We start from the raw sequence: 22987 nt of genomic DNA, 5'->3' as shown, positions 1-22987 counted from the left end.
TACAAAGTAAAATAAATAAATAAATAGATAATAAGATAATTTTATTTTTCCACAAGAAATTGCACTATTATATTGGTAAAGATAGCCACATACCATTTTTTAGTTTGAGGTGACCAGATTCACAAATCACAGCAAAGAAATGGGGAAAGTAGAAATAAATTTCTGATAACAACCCACTAACACAAATCAAATTATTAGTAAAATTACTTCTAAATTAAAATCAGTCAAAGGACAAATTCCAAAAGAAAATTGATGTAACATTAATTTTAATTTTTTGGAATAAAATATGGTATATTATTTCCTACTAGCTTGATAAAATTTCATTAGCTCCTAACTAACACTTAAAAATATTCATTGAATTTATTGGGGTGACATTGGTTAATAAAATTCTAAAGGTTTCAGGTGTACAATTCTAGAATATATCATCTGTATTTTTCATTGTTTACCACCCCAACTCAACTCTCCGTCTATCACCATCTATTCTTCTCTAATTTCCTCCAACTCTTGCTATTCTCCTTTTCCTCTGCAATACCTACAATGTTGTCAGCATCTATGAGTTTCTTTCTCTTGCTTAATTCCTTTTTTGACTAAAAATATTTATTCTCGTGGCCAGGTCACTTTTAAGTAAAAAGTCCCATCTTATGTCCCATAGTCATACTCACAGATCCTGTTTCATTAACATTCCTGTCTAAAGTAAAAAATTCACTGGAAACTCATCACAAGACATGAGTTAAACAAATTGAATTTTCTAACTAATCAAATGATGTTGGGGTAAATAATCTAGAATTGACCTAAAATCATATTTTTAAAAGTTGTATAAATGTAAGAAAATGTTCCATCTTCTATTTTTGAAAACTTTGAAATAATTAAAAGGATGACCTTCTTGTATTTCCTTCAAAAAAGTCTGATTTATAACTTTAAAAATATTAAACTAAAAATGCCTGTTTAATACAATATTAATAGAAGTTATCAGTCAAATCAAAAATTATATTTATAAACAATAGACATCTAAAGTTTTATACAATAAAATTGTGTCTTTCAATTTAAACATGTTGCTCTTTCATCTTAGGTCTAGAAGAGGGTGAGTGCCCAGACTGTCCTATATAGTCACACAATGAGGCCTTTTCTTTTTTCTTTTCTTTTCTTTTTCTTTTTAAGAGAGAGGAAGGGAGATAGTAAGACTTCTGTTTGCACCTGGACCAGGACCCAATTGGTAACTTATGTCTGGTGCTGACGCTCAAACCAATCAAGCTACTGGCTGCGGGAGGGGAAAAGGGAGAGAAGAACAGGGAGAGAAGAAGATGGTTGGGTTGCTTCTCCTTTGTGCCCTGACTGGGAATCAAACCCAAGACGTCCATATGCCAGGCCAATGCTCTATCCACTGAGCCAAATGACCAAGACCTACACAATTGGGCCTTTTCTAAATGTCATTTATCCACTCAAAAGTTATTTAATTTTTCAGCTCTGACACACAGCCAACTCCTTCTTAGGATTAATTTTTAGGAGGTTTATATATTCTAGCTTTCCCCCTTGCTCCATATCAAATTTTAAAGTTAAGTGATATTTTTTTTCTCTGAGGGCTCATTCTTTTTCAAAGCAATCTTCCTTTAGATAACAGCTTTCTTCATGTGAATGTATGAAGTCAATACTGTCCCAAACAACCACAGTAAAGGACGCAAGAAAGAGCTCTTCAGTGCTATCAACCACATTGCTCTAATGATCATTTCCCTACCTCTTAATTGCACTATTTTCAGATTCCTAAAAGCCTTTAATAATTATGATTCTTTCATAAACTCACCAAAATGAGTGCGTTTAGTGCCCACCTTGAAAACCTGTGTGAGAGTTCCTAGCCCTGTCTGCCATGGCCTCAGTCACCACCTGTCACGTATCATTACAGTCATGGCTATTGACATAAACTGGGTTCATAGGATAAAATTATTATATAAGCTCTGAGGCCCTCAAAGTGCTAAAATCAAATGGAAATCCTGTCTTTCTCCTCACCTTTAGTTACATTTTTTTATGTAGCTTAAGGAGCTTTAAATTATGCTATACATAATAGTATTTAATTAAAATTAATTCATTTTAATTAAATTTGGAAAGACATTTCATGTGAAAACTAAAAATAATAGTGGGTTTCTGCAATTTAAATGTTCAGCCCACAAATCAGGTTGGCCTACACCTCATCTTTGAATTCCAAAAATAGACACTGCTCATCCCCAGCTGAGACTCCTGACACACTTATATGGCAACTGAGGGGCTTCATTTAAAAACGTCTGGAGTGCCTGACCTGTGGTGATGCAGTGGATAGGGCATTGGCCTGGAATGCTGAAGTTACTGGTTCAAAACCCTGGGTTTACCTGGTCAAGGCACATAAGAGAAACAACTACTGTAAGTTAATAGTTCCCTCTCTTGTTTCTTCTTTTTCTCTCTCTAAAATCAATCTATAAAATTGTAAAACAAAACAAACAAAAAAAAAACAATACTCCCTTTCCCCAAAATCCCAAATCTGGAGTATTTAAGCCCTGGCTGGATAACTTGGTTTGTAAGAGCATCATTCTACAATTTCCAGTTTGATCCCCAGTTAAGGCACATACAGGAACAGCTTGATGTTCCTGTTTCTCTGTCTCTCTCTCCCTGCCTCTCTCTAAAAACAACAACAACAACAAACAGTCTGGAGCATTGATCACCACATAATTCTGTGCTTCTTCATCCAAGTACCCGGTCTATAATATACTAGAAAGGCCAGCGGTCATACGAAATGACCGCTGTTCTAGATATTATAAGTTGTAATTAAAATGATTTGTGCAAAGGTGTCTGCTAATTCAAACTGAATTACCCAGGGCAGGTGGCGAGGACCCCCCTTTGCTTACTGCCCCACGGGGTTTCCCCCTTCTACTTGCTTAATTGCTTAAAGTAGAGTGCAATGAAGGAAACCACTGGTGGTACATTTCTTAAGAGCCACCGCTAGCTCAATAAATAAAGGTGATTTAAATAATAAAATGTTAATTCACATGTCAAAGATCTCTTTGTACACAACATTTCTTGTGTAGATCTTTCCATCATTTTTAAGCTCCCCTTGCAGAGGACCATCAATTATTTTTAATTTTACGTCAGTTCTTTCACAAACTCTTGAACAGGCAACATAAAGTTGACCGTGTCCAAATGCAGGCTCAGGTAAAAAAATGCCAATACACTTAAGCGTTTGGCCCTGAGACTTATTGATGGTCATAGCAAAGGCAAGTTTTACAGGAAATTGTCTACGTCTCAATTGAAACGGCAACCCTGTTTGAGATGGAGCCAAATCAATTCTTGGAATGACATGTATTTCACCTTTAGAGGAGCCAGTCAAAGACTTAGCTATTATGACATTATTTTTCAATTGGAGAACCTCTAGTCTTGTACCATTGCAAAGACCCCTTCTGGTGTTAAGATTTCTTAATAGCATAATAATTGCTCCAATCTTTAACCTCAATTTGTGAGGTGGCATGCCAGAAGGCAGGATTATTTGAATGCCGTGGCAACTTCACCCCATTGGCTAGTACAGTTACACAAGCAAGCAATAAGCTATTGGCGACAAACAGACACTTAAGCCACATATAATAAAGATTCTATGGTTAAAAATGACCGTTTATTTATTCTTTGAACTATTAATGAAGTGTAACAAAAGGTGGAGTGGCCATTGCATGAAGTTATTTATTTTTATTTATTTAATTAACTCAGATGTCACTATTCTGATAAATTACAGCTAGGGTAGTAGGCACTTCACAATAGATTCATAAAGTTTTCCAATGACAAAATATTTGAATGATAGATTTAACACTGAAATTCAACCTTTATATTTTTTATTTTTATTGTCAACCTGTTGTCTATCTATTTCTAATTAAATTTGTGCCCTCAGAGTAAGTTTAGGAGACATACATTTGTGTAAGTAATCTTAATAGGTTACACACTGTAGAAACTTTAGGTTTTTCTTTGATTTTACTAGAACTTTTATAAATAAACACTCTATTTTAAAATGATTTTAGATTTAATAAAAAGTTCAGTGATAAGCATGGAGTTTCCATGTAACTTTTACCTGGTTTCTCCTAAAGTTAACATTTTACATCATTCTGGAAAATTTGTCAAATTTAGGAATTAAAATTGGTACATTATCATTACCTAAACAACAGATTTTTCTAAATTTCACCAGGTTTTTTTTTTAAAGTAATTTTTGTTTCCTATTCAAAGTTTCAGTTCAGGTTATCACACAGCATTTAGTTATCATGTCTCCTTAGTCTTCTCTGATCTGCGACAGCTTTTCAGTCTTCCCTTGATTTCATGACCTTGAAAATTTTAAAGAGTATTATTAGTCAGACATGACAGAATTTTCCCCACTTTGGGTTTGTCTGATGCTTTTCTTAGAATATTGAGGTTGTGGGCTTGAGGAATAAATACCACAACAATGACATGCTCTTCACATCACATTGTAGCTGGGACACATGATGTTGACATGTCTATAACCTTGATCATCTGGTTAAGATTGTGTCATCCAGTATTTATATTTATTTATTTATTATTTTTTACAATAAAGTTACTCTTTTTATCTTTACAATCTTTAACTGAAAGTGTGACACTAAGTATCTATTATGCAAGATGAAGAAGTTCTAAAGATATGTATATAGTATCTGTACTTAGCAATATGATATTGTGTATTTTAAAAATGCTTTAAGAGGACAGATCTTAAGTTAAGTGTTATAACCACAAACACACACACACATACATACACACACAAACAAGGTAACTTTTGGAAGTAATAGATATATTTAGTACCTTGGTTATGATGATGAAATTGTTATTGTAGATAGTTAGATATTAATAAAGGAAGGAGCAAAGGGAATCAGACATTAAAAAGCCTACTTGCTTCAATAGGAAGTTACAATTTTGAACATTCCAGGAGATTTCATCTTGCCCCACTAAGGGAATTACCACATTCACTCACCCATTAAAGACAAGCTCTTCTATCTCCCCAAGGTCAACCAGTCCATCCCCAGACTATGGGAGGAAGAAAAGCAATAGAAGTCAAGATGGCACTGAGAGAGTTGTTTCTGTTTGGAAGCGTGTGCATTAAAAGCCATGATGGAGAGCATCGGCCTGGCATGTGGAAGTCCCAGGTTCAATTCCTGGCCAGGGCACACAGGAGAAGCACCCATCTGCTTCTCCACCCTTCCCCTTATCCTTTCTCTCTATCTCTTTCTTCCTCTCCTGCAGCCAAGGCTCCATTGGAGCAAAGTTGGCTTGGGCACTGAGGACGGCTCCATGGCCTCTGACTCAGGCACTAGAATGCTCTGATTGCAGTGGAGTAACACCCCAGAGGGGTCGAGCATCGTCCCCTGGTGGGCATTTCAGGTGCATTCCCGCCAGGCACATGTGGGAGTCTGTCTGCCTTCCCGCTACTTCTCACTTTAGAAAAATACAAAGAAAAAAAAAAGCCATGATGGGAGCCATAGATGCCTGTCAGTCTAGCTTGGAAAAAGTATCTGATTGATTAGTGAAAGAATCCAACACAAGCCTGCAAAATATCTGAAAGTTAACTGGTTAGTTAAACAAGGCCAACTCCTATCCAAAGTTCAAAACAATATAACCCAAGCCTAAGAAAGAAGCTCTCTCTTCTTTGTTCTCACTGACCAAATGTTTGTCCCACTGATTTGTAAATTCTCCAAGCAGTCATGCAGCCTTAAGAGGCATATTGACAGGTTAGCTGCTAGTAGCTGTGTGGATTCCAAGCATGGGCCTGGACACAGCACCCACCAGAGGATAGCCAAGCACACAGACTATGCTGAAGGACAAAGACAAAGACTGGACTACACTAGGTTAGATAAGGATCGAGTCATTGCTCAGAATTTCTGCACACTAGTCTTCTCCCTGGACTTGATAAAGACTAGGCTAGAGTTTTTTTATGATGGAACCAACAGAGATGAGCTATTGGCAACCTGTGGACAGCTTTTTAATTTAACTCCATTAAATCTTACCAAGCTACCATCTCCCTTATGTGAATCCTTTGGAATGCCTTCCCTGCAACTTTGTAAAGAACATTGTTTCCACCAGCAACAGAATTATGCATTTAAGCATGTTAAACTCATTAAGAAGTACACAATGAATGTGCAAAATTTTTAAAATATTAATTATACCTAAATAAAGCTAAAAAATTAGAGATGACATATTTATTCATGAGGTAACATGAATAAGTGTTAAATTTATCATTTCAAATGTAAGATAGGTACTAGATCAGCATGATTACTTCATAATTTATATAAGTTGCACACCTGAAACTAATATAACATTGTATGTCAACTGTAAATAAAAATTTAAAAAGTTAAACTAATAAAAAAAAATACCAAGTCTTCAAATAAATATCAATGATGAAAATATAACCATTAATTTTTCTGCCTAGAAATTCAAAAATACTTGTTAATCCAAATTTGGAGGGACCCGAAATATGGAAGACAGGAGCAAGGTCCGTCGTTTACACATTAAAGCTTTATTGTCTAGCTTGGCCAAGCGGCGGGAACTCCGACAGAAAACTGGTGGAGAGTGCGCTGGCCCTTTGTTCTACTTAGTTTTTATAGTTTTGTAAGTGGGAAGTACAGAAGCAAAAATTGCAATTAGGAGCCCCTTACCGCTATTGGTTATAGTCATACGTCCTTTAACATGATAGGACCCCGTTCAATTTGCAAACCATACATTATTTTGGAGAAAACAAAATTTACAAGTCAACACAATGGTAGAAAGATATCTCTTTACATATTAAAAGGCCTTCCTATATTTCCTAGTGTTCATTCTCCATCTCTCTGTCCAGAGTCAGACGTATTAACCACATTCATTTACATAAGAGAGGTAGTTTCCGTGGGGACAAATGCCCGCAAATGGCTCATAGTTATAAGAAAAGGTTTATTTTGGCTTTTCTCTTCCTGCACCTGGCTAGCCATTCACCCCTTTCCCCACAGGTGTGGTGGAATGTCAGGGAATCCATGCTTTCCTTCCCTTTTCATTTACAATACAATGCCAAGGGCCATCCTGGTTATACCAATCACACAGTACAGAGACTATTCTCACAATTTCTCTGCACACCTTAACCCAAATTAATAAAATGTTCTCCAAGCCTCCTAAAATATTAATATTAATTCTGTAGCCTTTTGGTACTTTACAACATCTGCAGGTGAAATGGCTCAGTGGCTTCTCATACTAATTCTAAGTAACTGTGTCAAAATGATTATTAAAAAGGCAAGCACTATGTTCAACTTTCTTATATGCAGTTAAAGACATGCTTTAAAAAAAATTTTAGCCTAAAAATAAAATATGAAACGATGACGTCTAAATATATATAAATTATTTAAGAGTCTACATCAAGAAATGAGAAATAATGTGATATTATACTTTATAAGAAATATACATTTGGTCTTGATCCTGTTTGTGGCACAGAGCTCCTAAAAATCTTTGGAATTTTCTAAGTGTTGAAAAGCAATCAAGGTATTTTTTATTATGTTAATGAGGTGACTTTTGGAAATTCCTGAAGTAACCTCAGGATGAGGGCTGGTTACCAGCAGAGACAACCCTGTGATTGGAAGGTTAAAACTTTTAGTCACACTCAACTGACCTTCAGGAAAGGGAGAGGAAGTAGATATTAAATCAATAGTCAATGGCCCATTATTTAACTAATCTTACCTACATAAAGATGTATTCATACAAACCCTAAAAGAGAGGGTCCAGAGAGCTTCTGGGTTGACAGACACCTCAAGATTCAAGGGAATGGCATCCTTGAAAAGGGTTTAGGGCTCTGAGACATTTCTCTGTATATTGCCCTACGCATCTTTCAGCTGGTGTAAAGCCAGTAGTCAGGGCTAGGGCCAGAATCACAGCAGCCCAGCCCATGCAGGTTCGCATTGGATTCGGACAGTCGGTAAAGAAACAACGGAGCCAAAAACTAATAGGCCATTTTCTTTAATTCTAGCTTGCACCTGGTGGGCAAGTAAAAACACACACTGGGCTCCAAAACCCACTCACATTCAGTGCTCTCAAAGCCACTGACTTATCCGAGTTTCCTAGAATCAAAGGTTTCTAGCTCACCAGCCTTATTCACCTCTGTTCCCCATCTCCTTCCTTATCCCAGATACAAACTCTGCACAAACTGGTATCTCACTCAGCACTCCGCCATCTTGGCTGCTTCTCCTGGCCACATGGCCTCTTTCTGCTCTCTGCTCTGCTCCCTCTGCTCTCTTATGCTAACCAAGAGAGCAAGCTCCCGTTCTGCCCCCATTTTATAGTGTAGATTCAAAACCTTTAATCCAATATACAAAATAGGGAAGTCTCTAATACAAAGTCACTTCTCTGAGGCATGATTGGACTGTACCGCCCCACATCAAAAAGGGTGGGAAAGGCTTAATCCCAAAACCAAGCCCCAGACTACAAAGATCCTGCCTGCCCAGAAACACACATTAATATCACCTGGGCGACGGCCTCCACGTGGGAAGCACCATCTTTAACAAAGTGAGCATAATATATTTTATCTGCCCAACAGCTGGCTTTTTCTGAGTTATAGCATTTTCATAATTAACAGATGATCTATAAGGATATTTATCTGACTTCTGTGAGGAACTTTGGAAAATTAATTGAATCCCTAAATAAAAGCATAAAAACTTAAAATCTGTAATTATTTGGTCAGAAGCACAGGTAAAATCCTGAGCTTGCAATTGGCATATGAAGGTAGGTAAAAGGGGGCCATTCTTACAGAACAAAATTTTAACCTGTGAAACCTGACACTATCTTCAGGTAGTGTTAGAATTTAGTTAAATTATAAAATGTCTACCTGATGTTCAAGAAATTGCTTGCTAGAAATGTGGGGAAACTCCCTCTCCATTCATTGAAATTGGGGTATTAGATATTATTTGACACAAATAAAATGCAAAGAAAGTAGAAAGAAAAAAATAATAAAGAAAATTTGAAGAATAAACCTAGTGACAAAGCCATATTGCCCTTTTAAGAAAACAGCTGTGTTAGGCTTGCTCACTTGCACTTTGCATGATCAGTGCATGAGCACATGGCATAGCCACATGTATATAGCCTATGTAAGGCTATGGGCGCTTCCCCTGAGGGTGGATTGAAGATTGCTTGCCTGCCAATGTGAGGGGCCATTTTGCTGTTTTTTTGCCTACTGTCATGAGAGGATGTTTTTCCCTGCCTGTTTGTTTATTCACCATTGTGATAATCTATTAAATGGAAATGGCCCAAAGCTTTCTAGCTCTTCAGTTCCTTTACTATCTGCCTGAATCCAGTATGAACCTGCCTGGCCTTAGCCACCAGCATTACATCTAGTGTAGTATGCAACATTTAGATCAGATGGTATGGAGCTCTTGACACCCTTTAAGAGCGAAATAGAGAAGTGACTATTCTTGAGCGTGTGGTTCCCCGTGGCTTCCCTGTTGGGGTCATGGCTGGGTGTTTTTTACAGCCCTGTGAACAAAAACTAAATGCTTTCTGCAAGAGGCCAAGTGCCAGCAGCAACAGGAACTGAAACATTTGATACAGAAGGAATTTCAGGTTCAAGAGATCCAGGTTGCCCTAAAAGCCGAATGCTGGCACTGACAGTTGTTAGAAACCCAAGAGTTTCAGTTCCAGCTTCAGGATAAAAGCCAGCAGCTGTAAGAGCCAAAGCAATTGCTGAAGGAGGAGAAGGTTTAGGCTGAAATTCCATTGACAGACTCAGAGCCTGGCCAGTGGTCACCCAGAAGGAAAAAACCCAGCAGCAAAAAGTGCTTCAGGGCAGGCACAACCCCGTCCGCAACTAGTTGAGCACTCTGTGGTCCAGCCCTACAGAGTTGATGCAGACAGAGTTGATGAAGTTACGGGTGAAATTCAGGCAGAAACCTGAGTCCTTGGCAGCTTGGTTGTTGTGGTTGTGGATCATAGGGATGGATGGCATCATGCTCTCCAGAACAGAGATGGAGAAATTAGCTGCCATTACTATGCACTCTGCCTTGAGGCAGTGTCTTCAGAACTGTCACGACAACCTAGGAAATCATGCCCTATTAGAATGGGTGATGCTGCCCTTTGTACAGTCTGGCAATGCCAGATACTTGCCAGGGGTAGTGAGTTGGTCGTAGTCATACACTGAGCTATAGCAGGTCCTCTGGGAACTAGGTATGAGGAATACTGCTTTCAACCTGATGTCCTGTGGGCCAGATAAGGAAGTATTTACAGAAGGGATGAGGGACCTTGTCCTCTGTAGAGCCCCATCAGTCCTTGTTGGGTCACTAGTAGTTATCTTGAGCCCTTATGTGGAGCATCCCAGCAACATTGTTACACAGACGGGCAGATTTGGGGGAGGGGGAGGCAGCTTAGAACTATAAGTTTGTATGGTGGGCAAGTGATCCACAATTCACCTTGAAGGCAAGCACCTGTAGCCTTACATAGGCTATACACAGGCGTCTCTGCCACGTGCTCCTACACTAATCATGCAAAGTGCAAGCGAGCAAGCCTAACATAGCTGTTTCCCCAACATTCCACCCCTTTTGGGTTGCTCACCTCACAATCTACAAGACAGGTATCTTCCACAATGGTCCTTGTGTGAGTAGTAATTTACATTACATCACAGAAACAGGTCAGAATATAGCAAATGAATTACAAAAGCACAAGCTATACCAAAAAATGACAATAATTGCAAAGGTGCCCTACACAGTGACATCTCTCCAGGCACCCAAGGGACAACACACTTCCACCCCAGGTGTCCATGTGCCAGGTGCCTAGGGAGTTAACTAGAGGCCCACCTCTAGCCTCCTACCCCACGGTGCCAACAAGGCTACTCATCATAGTTAGGGAGCCTGTACAGCACAGGGCCATGCCTATTTAAGAAATGTCCTTGGTGCATATATGTGTCTGGATGAGAGCAGCTTCCAAATGCATAAGGACCCCCACAGGTGCCATGCCCCCCATCAGGGTCTCCTATTACTGTCCACAAGTAGTGTATCCACTCAGCAAGGAAACCAATGCCCCACTTTGCCACAGTCCCTGCTTCAAGAGTCCATTACAACACTCAATAATTAGTCCATGATAGACAGCCCAGATGTCTGTGCAAATAACCCAAGGTGAAAGTTCATTACAAGCAATTAGCCATACAACTAATAATAGACCTCAGTAACTTTCCATAAGCACTCTGTCCTTTGCCACAAGTCCCGTCCAAACCCCTCAGCAAGCTTATGAGTTCTGGCAGGTTCAAACACATTCAAGACCTGTGCGACCTTGACAGTTTTCTATGCCAAAATATCTTAATAAGAGGGAAATGGAGAATATCAACTAAATAAAATAAAAAGAGGAGGAAAATAATTTTGAGAAAACCCATTAACATGGCAGTTATAACAACTCAGATAATTTTTAATGAACAAATACATATACAAGTTAAAGATCTTGACAGGAATTCATTTAGACCAAGTGCTTTGCTCAAGGGATTTATGAGTACAAAAAAATAATGTCAATGCAATGTTGAGGACAGGGAGTAAGGTGGATTTCTGCATGACACCAGACAAGGGAAGGTGCTTCCACTGTAGTACTAGAGAAGGATGAAGCATCATCACAAGTGAGCTTTGAAGGTTAGAAAGTCATCCATGTAGAGACTAAAAAATTATATTAAAAATGATCAGTATCTCTGCAAACACAATACTTCTAACATAATTTTAGTTAGCTTACATTGACAAATATTATTTCAGAACAAGCAAAAAAAATTTTTTTACAGTAGGAAGACAAAGCTATGTCACCATTAAATTGGAGACCAATGCTCCTTGACCTATTATGGCATTCCATGCCAAAAAATCCATTGTAAATTGAAAATATTGTATGTCAAAAAAGCACTTAATGCAACTAGCCTACTGAATAGTGCAGTTAGCCATGCCTTCTTTAAACATGTTCAAAACACATTAGCTTATATGTGGGCAAAATCATCTAACAAAATAAACACTCAGTAGATTATCAATGGTTTATCTTCATGGTCTCATGGCTGACTAGGAGTTAGGCTCATTGACACTGCCTAGCATCATAAGCCCATACCTAGCCCAGGAAAAAAAAAATCAAAATTCAAGTACCATTTTTACTAAATATGGATTGTTTTACACCATTATAATGTAAAACTATTGTAAGTCAGGGACTATATATACTTTATTTATTCTGAGACACATTTTTTTTTTCATAGCTTACAACTATGAAATCTGGATGGAGTCCACTATTGATAGCATCTTATAATAAATTCATAGTTTTAAATTTTCTTCTGCTAGTGTATCAATTATATATATTTCACAACCTATGAGAACTGATTTGATCAAATGTGATAATTAATTTATTAACTATGACGAGATTGATTCCTGGGCTGACAACTTGAGCTTCTGGTCTTCTGGGTACATATTTCAAATGGGAAAGGAGACTTGATAAAATCTCATGGAATAGCCTGATATGACCTGTTAAGAACACAAACAATTTTAGTTCTACATAAGACATAATTGTACAGCCATTTCACAGCAGACTTACTCATAATGACCAAAAGGTGGAATCAACCCAAATGTCCATTGCCAGGTGAATGGATAAACAAACATATTACATACTGTATTTCCCCATGTATAAGATGTACCTTAATTTTGGGGCTGAAATTTGAAAAAAAAATGTATTACATAAAGTTATTGAACTCAAGTTTTTATTCATCATAAAATTCAACCAACTCCTCATCACTGTCAAAATTCCCATTAGCTTGTCCTCTCTGTGTTGATGATGAATCACTATCTTCATATATTGCCTCATCCTCAGTTCTATCTATGGCATATGAAATGCCACAGTTCTTAAATGCCTTGACAACGATCTCAATCTTGATTTTATCACAGGATCTTTTCAGCCTTGTACAAACTTCTCCTATAGTTGATTTCTTCACTTTTCCTGCTAGTGTCAAATTGTCCATTGGTTCCATTGGTCTCCCATGGCAGCTTTGAAAAGTTTGTTAATGCAGACATCAAGTGATTGGAGCTGGGATGTCAAGCCTTCAGGTATGATGGCAAATTTTGTTTTTTGCTCTGCAGCAATCTTCTTTGTGTTTTGTTGTTATTGTGCCCTAAATTGATCAAGCACTAATAGGGCAGGTTTGCATAAGAGCCCACCCGATCTTCTTCTCCAAACTTTCTCAAACCAGATCTTCATCCCATCCTGAACCATCCAACCCTTGTCATGAATGTGGACAATCACTCCTTGAGGAATGTCTTCTTTTGGCATTGTTTTGCATTTGAAAATCAGCATGGGAGGAAGCTTGGTTCCATTGGCACAACAAGCTAGAACAACTGTATAATGGCTTTTTTCATGTCCACTTGTCTTCACAGTTACAGTTTTCACCCCTTTCTTATCAACGGTTCTGTTACTTGGGAAATCAAATTGAAGGGAGACTTCATCCATATTTGCAATCTGTCCCAATGCAAACTGATGTGTCTTCTGACATTGAATGACAAAATGATGAAATTCAAGGACCTTCTGCTCATAGCTTTCAGGAAACTTGGGCAAGTCTGGTGTGAGTATGCATGCTTAGTCCATTCTGTTTCATGAACCTGAAGCACCAATTGTGTCTTCTTTTGAAATCAGTAACTTCTTTTTTATCAGCAATTCTTCTTGATCGATGCTAAACCATCTTTGTGGATGCAGGAATTCCAATTGCCCTTTACTCTTTGATCCATATCTTCACTTCCCTCTCTAAATCAAGCCATTTTGCTGACTTGCCTCTGATGGCTTTCTTCTGCCTTGGCATTTTCAGTAGGGTTTCTTCTTCCCGTAGCCAGTCTCAGATTGATTCCTCAGTTGGAGGAGGACCAAATTTATGTTCAGCAGCATAATTTCCATTCACTTCTGCAAACTGGATCACTTTTAACTTGAATTCAGCACTGTACAAAATATTTTTCTGAGCCATTTCTGCGCAGAACATGGCAAAATGTAACCTACCATAATATATTGGTAACAAGTGCGAAACAATGAGTGCAAAGACAACAAGCACAAAAAAACAGAAAATGCAAGTAAAAAATCTACAACCACTGTATGATACACACTCAGTTTTTAGACCCCAATTTTTTTGAGAAACGGTACATCTTATACATGAGGAAATATGGTAAATATGGTAGAATATATTAGCATTCTTTAAAAAGGAAATAAATTCTGACGCATGCTACAACAAAGCTGAAATGTAAGTGCATTGTGCTAAATAAAATAATCCAGTTATAAAAAGACATGCTGCTGATTCCACTAACATGAGGTATGGAGAGTAGTCAAATTTAAATAGACAGAAAGTGGAATGTTGGTTGTCTGGGCCTAGATGACCAGAAAATGACAAGCTGTTGTTTAATGGGTATACAGTTTTAGCTTTTCTAGATGAAAAGAATACTAGAGATTGATTGCTCAAAAATGGAAATGTAGTTAATACAATTAAACTATGCATTTCAAAATGACTAAGAGAATAAGTTTCATGTCATGTATACTTTACCACAGTTAAAAAAATAGATTTACATAGATAGAAGGGAGGTGAAGAGAAAGTGCAGAAGTATGGGCACAGAAAACAGATGGACAGCTGCAAAGACCGACTGGATCAAAGAAGGCAAAAGGATTAGCCAAAACATAAACACATAACACATAGATACAGACAATGAAATGGCAATGGCCAGAGGGAAAGGGGGGTGGTGGTAGAGAAAGGAGTTCAAAGGGAGGGGAAGGTGGGTGGAAAGAGAATTTATTGGGGGGAGGTTCAACCATGATGCAAAGTACAGATGGTGTTATATTGAATTATACAGTTAAAACCTGTACGGTTAGGTTAACCATGTTAATTCAATAAATTAAAAAAAATAAATGAAAAGAAGAAAGATTGAGGCTAAAAATGATGTAAATAAATAAAAATGGTATAAAAGAATGGGAAGTGGACAGAAAAATAAGATATTAAAAACTTACCGGCGCCTCAAATACCATAATGCAAGACATATCAAAAGAATGAAGGTGGGAAATATTATTGCCAAAATTATCACCGTGGTGGCAGTGGAATGTCCTGACAATTGGGAGAAGACACACAGATGTCACTGCAAAAGCCATTCCTGAGTCTCCTGCCCTTCCTTTGCTCACCTGAGTGTCAGCTCCATCACTCACAGGCTTTGATGTAAAGGCATAGCCAACTTCCCCTCTCAGATTCTCTAACACAATAGTCTATATCTATCTTCTATTACTTCTTCTTGCCCACATCACCCAATTTATAGGTCCATGATTCTTACCTCGTTTATACCTTAAGTGAGTGATTTTCAACCTTTTTCATCTTATGGCACACACAAAATTACTAAAATTCTGTGGCCTACCAAATATATATATTATATTTTTTGCTGATGTGACAAAAGAAATTGATAACATTTTTACTTATTCACTCTGCATAGCTATTGTTGTGTTGGCTGTTGCCATTTTTATTTGATAGTCTAAGGCAGTGGTTCTCAAACTTTTTGAAGTTGGGGTGCATTTAAAATTCTACAAATAATTGTAGGTGCACTATATACAAAGTTCTGAGAAATATGTTATAATAATTAAGTAACTATTTAAATATATATATATATATATATATATATATATATATATAAAGTCCAAGCATACTTTTATGGTAATTAAATGAAACAAATACAAAATTAAATTTATTCTGACATTAAAAACATTTTTATGTTACAGTTTTTGAGTTGTGCATTTTAGAATTCATAAAAAAGATGGGATAAAAAATAAAAAAACAACAAAAAAGTTATCTTTTTAAATATATAGATACATTCTTAGTAAGATTTAGTAAATTCAGCAGGTCCCAGCACAAATGTGTTAAGTTTTTTCATTCTTGTGTTTATGAGAAACATGAGCCTAGCAATTTCTTTAATGTTTAGGCATATATTTGAAAGGCAAACTCTCATTTCCTCATCAATACATTGAAGAATTCCTCTCCTTTTACTCTTAATTGTGTTGAGGGCAGAAAATCCTAATTCACATAAATAAGATGTTGGAAATTGTAGTAAAATGTTCAAACCTTTTTTAGATATTGCCACATATTCTTCTTTTATAGAAATCCAAAAGGCTTCAAGAAACAATTTTTTATGTTTAATCATCAATCCAAAACCTCCAACATACATATCATCTTAACTTTACACCAAACTAAGGATTAAAGAAACTTGCCTCCAGTCTTTCCCAGAACGTGAGGGTAGTGTAAACAATTCAGCACCACAGCTTAACAGCCTTTTGCAACCTAATCAGGCAAGTGAGGTGGGGGGTTGGGCAGACTGTCAGCTTACAGCCAATTCCCCATATCTCTGTCCCCCCAAAACCTAAACTCAAAAAACCCTGTTGGTTTTCTGGTCCCCAACAGGCACATAGGGCGTACCTGGAAATCTTCTAGGGTGCACCAGTGCACCATGGCACACACTTTGAGAACCACTGCTCTAAGGGAAAAGGGCTCAGTGCCCCTGAGGTGTTGCATGTTTTCAAAATTCTTGTGGCACACCAGTTGAAAATTGCTGCCTTAGTTCATCTCCCTCTTTCTCTTTCTTGTTTTTCCTCCTTTTTACTTTTATTTCCTCCCTCTTTCCTTGCTTCTCAGTCACACTCACTAAGTCTCACCATTTGCTTGCCCCTCCCTCCATGTTTGTGGACCATCTCCTCCTATATCCGGCCAGGGCCAGTTCTTTCTCACCCCAGTGGAGGACGATGTCCTGGCCTCCCAGGCTGCTGTGCTTTACTCGGCAATTCAGGTTAGCCTCCTCCCCAGCCACAACGTCCAGGGTTACTCGGAGATACCATGTCCCATCAGCATTGGGCAGGATGTCACCTTGATGAGTTCCTGGATGCTCCTGCTCACCCCTCATCCACATCACCCATACAGGTTTGGGGTAAAATCCTGAGACATGACACACCAGCAGCAGATGACCAGGCAGAGGAGGGGGGCCACTGGAAAGCCAGGCCTCAGGCTTCTCTGGGATAGAAAAGAGCAGGACAGTGTCACCTTATAACTCTAATCTAGAGCATAAGTACTCATAAACTGAGAAGTTTGGACAGTAAATTTGAATTCTAATAATTTATTGACAAAGCCTCTCTCTTCTTAGGGAACCCCCACCTTTGAATTTAAAGAGGTAGTGGAAAGTGAAATAGAAAAGTCTTGGAGAGAAAAAGGACTTACCTTGTCTCTGCAGTTCTGCCTTCCCTGCATCGAGAACCCCCAAGAGAAATCGAGGGCAGGTGTCTAAGAGGAGTCTCTTTAAAATAATAGAGAGACCTTGGTATTGAGTGAAAAGCACACAGAACCACTGTGCTCTGCTGCCGCCCTCTGCGGCAGGCACACATGAATCATTCTGGTAGCTCATGAAATCTACTCCTCCCAAAGCTCCCCTCAGGAAGCTTACTATGATCTCTTCAGAATGTAGCTCACAGCCGGCTATACCCTGGACCTCAAAGGGATCTGGATTGAAGAAAAACAAAGAAAAAGATATTAAAAGCTAACAAGAAGAAAAGGGATGAAGAAAGAAACTAGACTTTTGGATTTGAGTGGGGAGAAAGTTTTGAGACATGAAATGAGTCAAAAACCTATCCAGTACTGTCATGTGCTCCACAATGACTTTACAGTGAACAACAAACTACATACAAAAGGGTAGTTCCTTAAGAAGCTGAAAAATTCCTATTTGCCCAGTCACATCGTGGCCGTCATAATAGCATAGTGCATTGCTCATGTGTATGTGGGGATGCTGGCTTAACCAAACCCATTTTGCTGTTAGTGGTATATCAGAATAACAATGCAATATGTACAGTACATAACACTTGATAATAATAATAAATGATGTTACTATTTTATGTATTTATTATACTTTTAATTGTTATTTTAGAATGTACACTTCCTATTTACAGAAAGACAAGTTTGCTATGAAACAATATGCCTTGCATTCTTGTCTGATAAAGAACCCTCTTTGTTTGTGTATAACTTTTTCTCTTATTGTTGCATTACAAGAATGCAACAATATGACCGGCAATAGCCTTATACCTCTCTCGTTTACTGCACATCTTGATGGGATACTTTTATTTTTTGCTTCATTTAATGTTATATATTTTTTGTACAGTAATGTGCTGTATAGAATTATAAACTTGGAACAATAAAATATACCATATAGCCTAGGTGGGTGGTAGGCTATCCTATCTAGGTTTGTTTAAGTGCACTTTTTGATAGTTACACAACAATAAAATCGTCTAACAATGTATTTCTCAGAACATATCCTCAATGTAAAGTGGTATATGACTGTATTCAGAGACTGTAATTTTTAAAATTTTAATTGATTGATGATTTTAGTGAGAGAGAGAGAGAGAGAGAGAGAGAGAGAGAAAGAAACATTAGTTTGTTTTCCATTCATTCATGCACTCGTTGTATAAATCTTGTATATGCCCTGACCTGGGATTGAACCTGCAACCTTAGCATTTGGGATGATGCACTAAACAACTGAGCTACTCAGCCAGGGCTATTTGAAGAGACTTTTAATTAAGAAGAGAACAGGGGACAAGTACACATGTCATAAATGGTGGGGAAGGCCTGTTGTAATAAAGTACAGTGAGTGAGAAGAAAGAAGAGGGTAATGTGAGGAGCAGGGTGGTAAAGTCAGGAGGAAGTACACATTCCAGGATGAATGGGAGAATTACATTGAGAGGAGGAGCAGGCAGGAGATGCCTGAGAAGATGGATTGGGAACAAAGAAAGTCACACTTTAGTTCACTCAGGGATAGGGCAAGAAAAGTGATTGCTTCTTGCTTGGGGTTTAAGATAAAAAGTTATACACAAACAAAGAGGGTTCTTTATCAGATAAGAATGCAAGAAGCAGGAAGAGTCTGAAATACTATGTGGAGGTATGGAGTCTAAAATGGAGACTGCTCTACAAAAGTGTGTGTGTACAGCTGGATAAACTGGGAAGGAGGACAGAAAGATCCTGGGGTGCAGCAGCATGAACAGAGAGAGAGAGAGAGAGAGAGAGATAGAGAAATCACTGGTAATCTCCCCAAATCAAAGGACTGCACTCACATGTCAACTGGAATTCACTGATGTGATCCTGTACTATACGAGTGAATCCGATGAAATAGACTTGGATTATCTCCACCAGCGCTGTCACCTCTGCATCACTGAAGTTGCCCTTGGACCAAGGCTTCAGGAAAATGGCAGTGCCCGAGTTGCTATCCCAGTCATGAATCTGCAAATCTTCCAGCCAGCCTGAACCTTGATTTTGTTCCCAGGTGCTATTGACAAATGATGATATCTGGATAACATGGAAAGATGTCGGCCCCTGGAAAGCTGTCGGCCACTGGAAAGCTGTGGGTAGTGGAAGAATAAGAAAAATAAAAGAGAAAAGCAGCAGGGAATGGTGGGGGAAGGGTGGATAAGGAAATTAAAATCAGAAATATTCAGGAAAGAACCCCCCTCTTCCCCCAGAGTCTCAAGAACAAAATGGCAGAAACATTTGCCTGTGTCAGAACCTCTGGCTCCATCCTCAGCCTCCAAAATAGAAAAAAAGGGCTGGAGACGAGCTAGCCCAGACCCTCAGGGGTATGCACAACATGCTTTCATCCAGACCACCCACACCCAGAGTTCTGGTCAGAGTTACTCTTACCATGCTTATTGTCACCAGCTGGGATGAGATCTGATAGCAACAGAAGTGGCAAAAGCAGCATTTCACCGGTAGACAGAACTTCTGCCTCTTAGAGTTGGTGTTTGATCTCTGAACTCAGCAAACCGTTGTTTCCTCAGTCCTCTATAGTGACTTCCTCTTCCAAGGGAGAAGACTGCCTCATCCACATTGCACATCAGAGAAAAGTTGTGCCTCCTACACCCTGACCCTCCCACTCTGCCTGTCATTTCCACTCCAGCCCTTGACTTCCAGATATTTTCTTATTTCCCTGGCTTCCAGTTGTTCTTCCTAACCTCAGCTTTCTTTATACCACCTTGAAAAAGCCAGCATATAGTTTTGAAAAGTTATTTTTCTTCCTCAGTCTTTTATTATAACCTCTGTTAAATCAGAAGGCACCCAACTTGATATTCTTCCGCATGATCCTCTCTTCTCTTGAACATTCTCAGTGGCTCCTCTTTCTCATTTTACCCCCTTGGCTGATCTCCCTAACCCCACATTTGTATGTGAGTGTGTTGATGACAATTTATGAAAAGCAAAACATTCTTTTTTTCCCCCATGTTTTCAAGGTTTTTAGCTCTTCCAACACCTTTTAATGGATTTTAAAGAGGAAGGGTGAGAGAGAGAAAGAGAAACAGAAATATCAATTTGTTGTTTAACTTATTTATGCATTCATTAGTTGATTCTTATATGTGCCCTAACTGGGGATCAAACCTGCAACCTTAGAGTATCAGGGTGATGTTCTACCTTGCCAGGGCCCCAAAGGGAAAATATAATATATATATTAGCATTGGAGACAGGAAGAGACAGTGAGTGGGACAGATAGGGACAGACAAACAGGAGAGGACAGAAATGAGAAGCATCTGCCTGACCAGACCATGGTGCAGTGGACATAGCATTGGACTGAAACCATGAGGTCATCAGCTTGAGCACAGGCTCATCTGGCTTGAGCACAGGTCACCAGCATAAGCCCAAAGGTCACTGGCTTGAAGCCCAAAGTCTCTGACTTGAGCTCAGGGTTGCTGGCTTGAGCAATGAGTCACTTGCTCTGCTGGAGCTCCCGGTTAAGGCACATATGAGAAAGCAATCAATGAACATCTAAGGAGCTGAACTGAAGAATTGGTGCTTCTCATCTCTCTCCCTTTCTGTTTATCAGTCCCTATCCATCTCTTTCTTTCTCTCTCTCTCTCTCTCTCTCTCTCACACACACACACACACACACACACACACACAAGCTGGAATGAGAAGCATCAATTCTTTGTTGTATCACCTTAGTTGTTCATTGATTGCCTTCTCATATGTGCCCTTACTGGAGGCCATAGACAAACCAGTGATCCCTTGCTCAAACCAGCGACCTTGCACTTCAACCTAGTGCCCATGCCAGCGACCATAGGTTCATGTCTATAATTCCACACTTAATTAAGGCAGCTACTCCCTACTCAAGCTGGTGCACCTGTGCTCAAGCCCAATGAACCCACACTTAAACCAGTAACCTTAGGGTTTCAAATCTGGCTCCTCTGCATCTCAGGCTGACACTCTGTCCACTGCACCACCATCTGCTCAGGCAGATAAAACATTTAAAACATTTGCCTGAACTATATATTACTGCAGACCCAAATCTGCACATAAGGTAAATACTACATTTTATTCTCCAAGCAAAGTAATATGCTATATGCAATTTTTGGAAGGGAAAAATTACATTTGCTAATAGTATATAACTTTCTTTTCAGTAGCTCTTGACATTTGGAAGACTGAGTAACAAATTTTTATAGGACAAGCAAAACTTTCGGAGATATGCTATGTATAAATTCAGATAAAGTAAAAAATAACATTATTTTGTCTATGAATTTGTTCTTTTGTTTTATTTTTCTGCTTAGTTCCTGTTCCTTTTTCACTAAGCCCTCTCATCTCCAAACATTCATCCTTCTGACAACTGTCAGTCTGTTTTCTATGAGTCTTTTTTTTTTAAATTTTGTTTATTAGATTTTACATATAAGTGAAATCATATGGTATTTATCTTTCTCTGACTAGCTTATTTCACTTAGCATAATACTTTCTAGGTTCATCCATGCTATCACAAAAGGTAAGATCTTTTTATGAATGACTAGTATTCCATTCTGTAAATGTACCACAGGTTTTAATCCACTCATTTACTGATGGGCACCTAGTCTGCTTCCACATCTTGTCAATTTTAAAGAAACACTGCAATGAATATAAGGGTGCATGTATAATTTCCAATTAGTGTTTTAGTTTTCTTTGGATATGTTCCTAGACATAGAATCATGGGTCATAAGGCAGTTTTATTTTTAATATATTGAAGAAGCTCCATACTACTTTCCACAGTGGTTGCACCAATTTATGTTCCACCAAGAGAGCACAGAGGTTCCCTTTTCTCCACATTCTCACCAATACTTGTTTGTTGATTTTGTGATGATAGCTATTATGACAGGTGTGAGATGATAGCTCATTGTGGTTTTAGCTAGCCTTTTCCCAATGCTTAGCGATTTTGTGCATTTTTTTATATGTCTGTTGACCATCTGTATGCCCTCTTTGGAGAAGTGTGTATTCAGATACCTTGCCTATTTTTCTTTTTCAGTGAGAAGAGGGGAGGCAGAGTCAGATTCCTGCATGTGCCCCAACCTGGACACACCTGGCAACCCTGGTTGGGGGCAATGCTCTGCCCATCGGGGGCATTGCTCTATTGCAACCTGAGCCATGATTTAGTGCCTAAGGTGAAACTATGGAACCATCCTCTGTGCCTGGGGCCAACTTGCTCAAGCCAGTTGAGCTATGGCTGTGAGAAAGGAAGAGAGTGAGAGAGAAAGGAGAGTGGGAGGAGTGCAGAAGCAGATGATCACTTCTCTTGTGTGCCCTGACTGGGAATAGAACTCGGAATATCCATACCCTGGGCTGATGCTCTACCACTGAGCCTTCTTTGTCCATTTTTTAAATTAGATATTTTTTGGTTTGACTTGTATAAGTTCTTCATAAATTTTGGATATTGATCTCTATTCATATGTATCATTGGTGAATATGTTCTCTTATTCAGTGGATTTTCTTTTTATTTTGTTGATTTTTTTGTTATGCCAAAAATTTTTAGTTTAATTTAATCCAATTTGTTGACTTTTTTCTTTTGTTTCCTTTGCTTGAAGTGATATATCAGATAAAAAATTCCAGGGTGAAAGAAATTTTAGAGTTTTACTTCCTATGTTTTTTTTTAGGATTTTTATAGTTTCTAATCTTAAATTTAAGTCTTTAATCCATTTTGAGTTTATTCTTGTGTGTGGTGTAAGG

General features: G+C 38.4%; 1 protein-coding gene across 1 annotated transcript; it reads right to left on the bottom strand.

Moving 5' to 3' along the window:
• Positions 1-11361: 11361 nt before the first annotated feature.
• LOC136400738 (T-cell surface glycoprotein CD1b-like) lies at positions 11362-19783 on the bottom strand. Its single transcript, XM_066377886.1, has 6 exons — positions 19679-19783; positions 19096-19380; positions 17219-17497; positions 16736-17014; positions 14983-15076; positions 11362-12476 (listed from the first exon to the last, which is right to left on the bottom strand). Exons 1-6 carry the CDS (start codon positions 19737-19739, stop codon positions 12455-12457), a joined length of 1020 nt encoding a protein of 339 aa, XP_066233983.1. The 5' UTR covers positions 19740-19783; the 3' UTR covers positions 11362-12454.
• Between the last annotated feature and the right edge of the window lie 3204 nt (positions 19784-22987).

The sequence above is a fragment of the Saccopteryx leptura genome, chromosome 3 (genome assembly GCF_036850995.1).
Source record: "Saccopteryx leptura isolate mSacLep1 chromosome 3, mSacLep1_pri_phased_curated, whole genome shotgun sequence".
NCBI lineage: Eukaryota > Metazoa > Chordata > Mammalia > Chiroptera > Emballonuridae > Saccopteryx > Saccopteryx leptura.
This window is presented reverse-complemented; position numbering and strand designations above follow the sequence as displayed.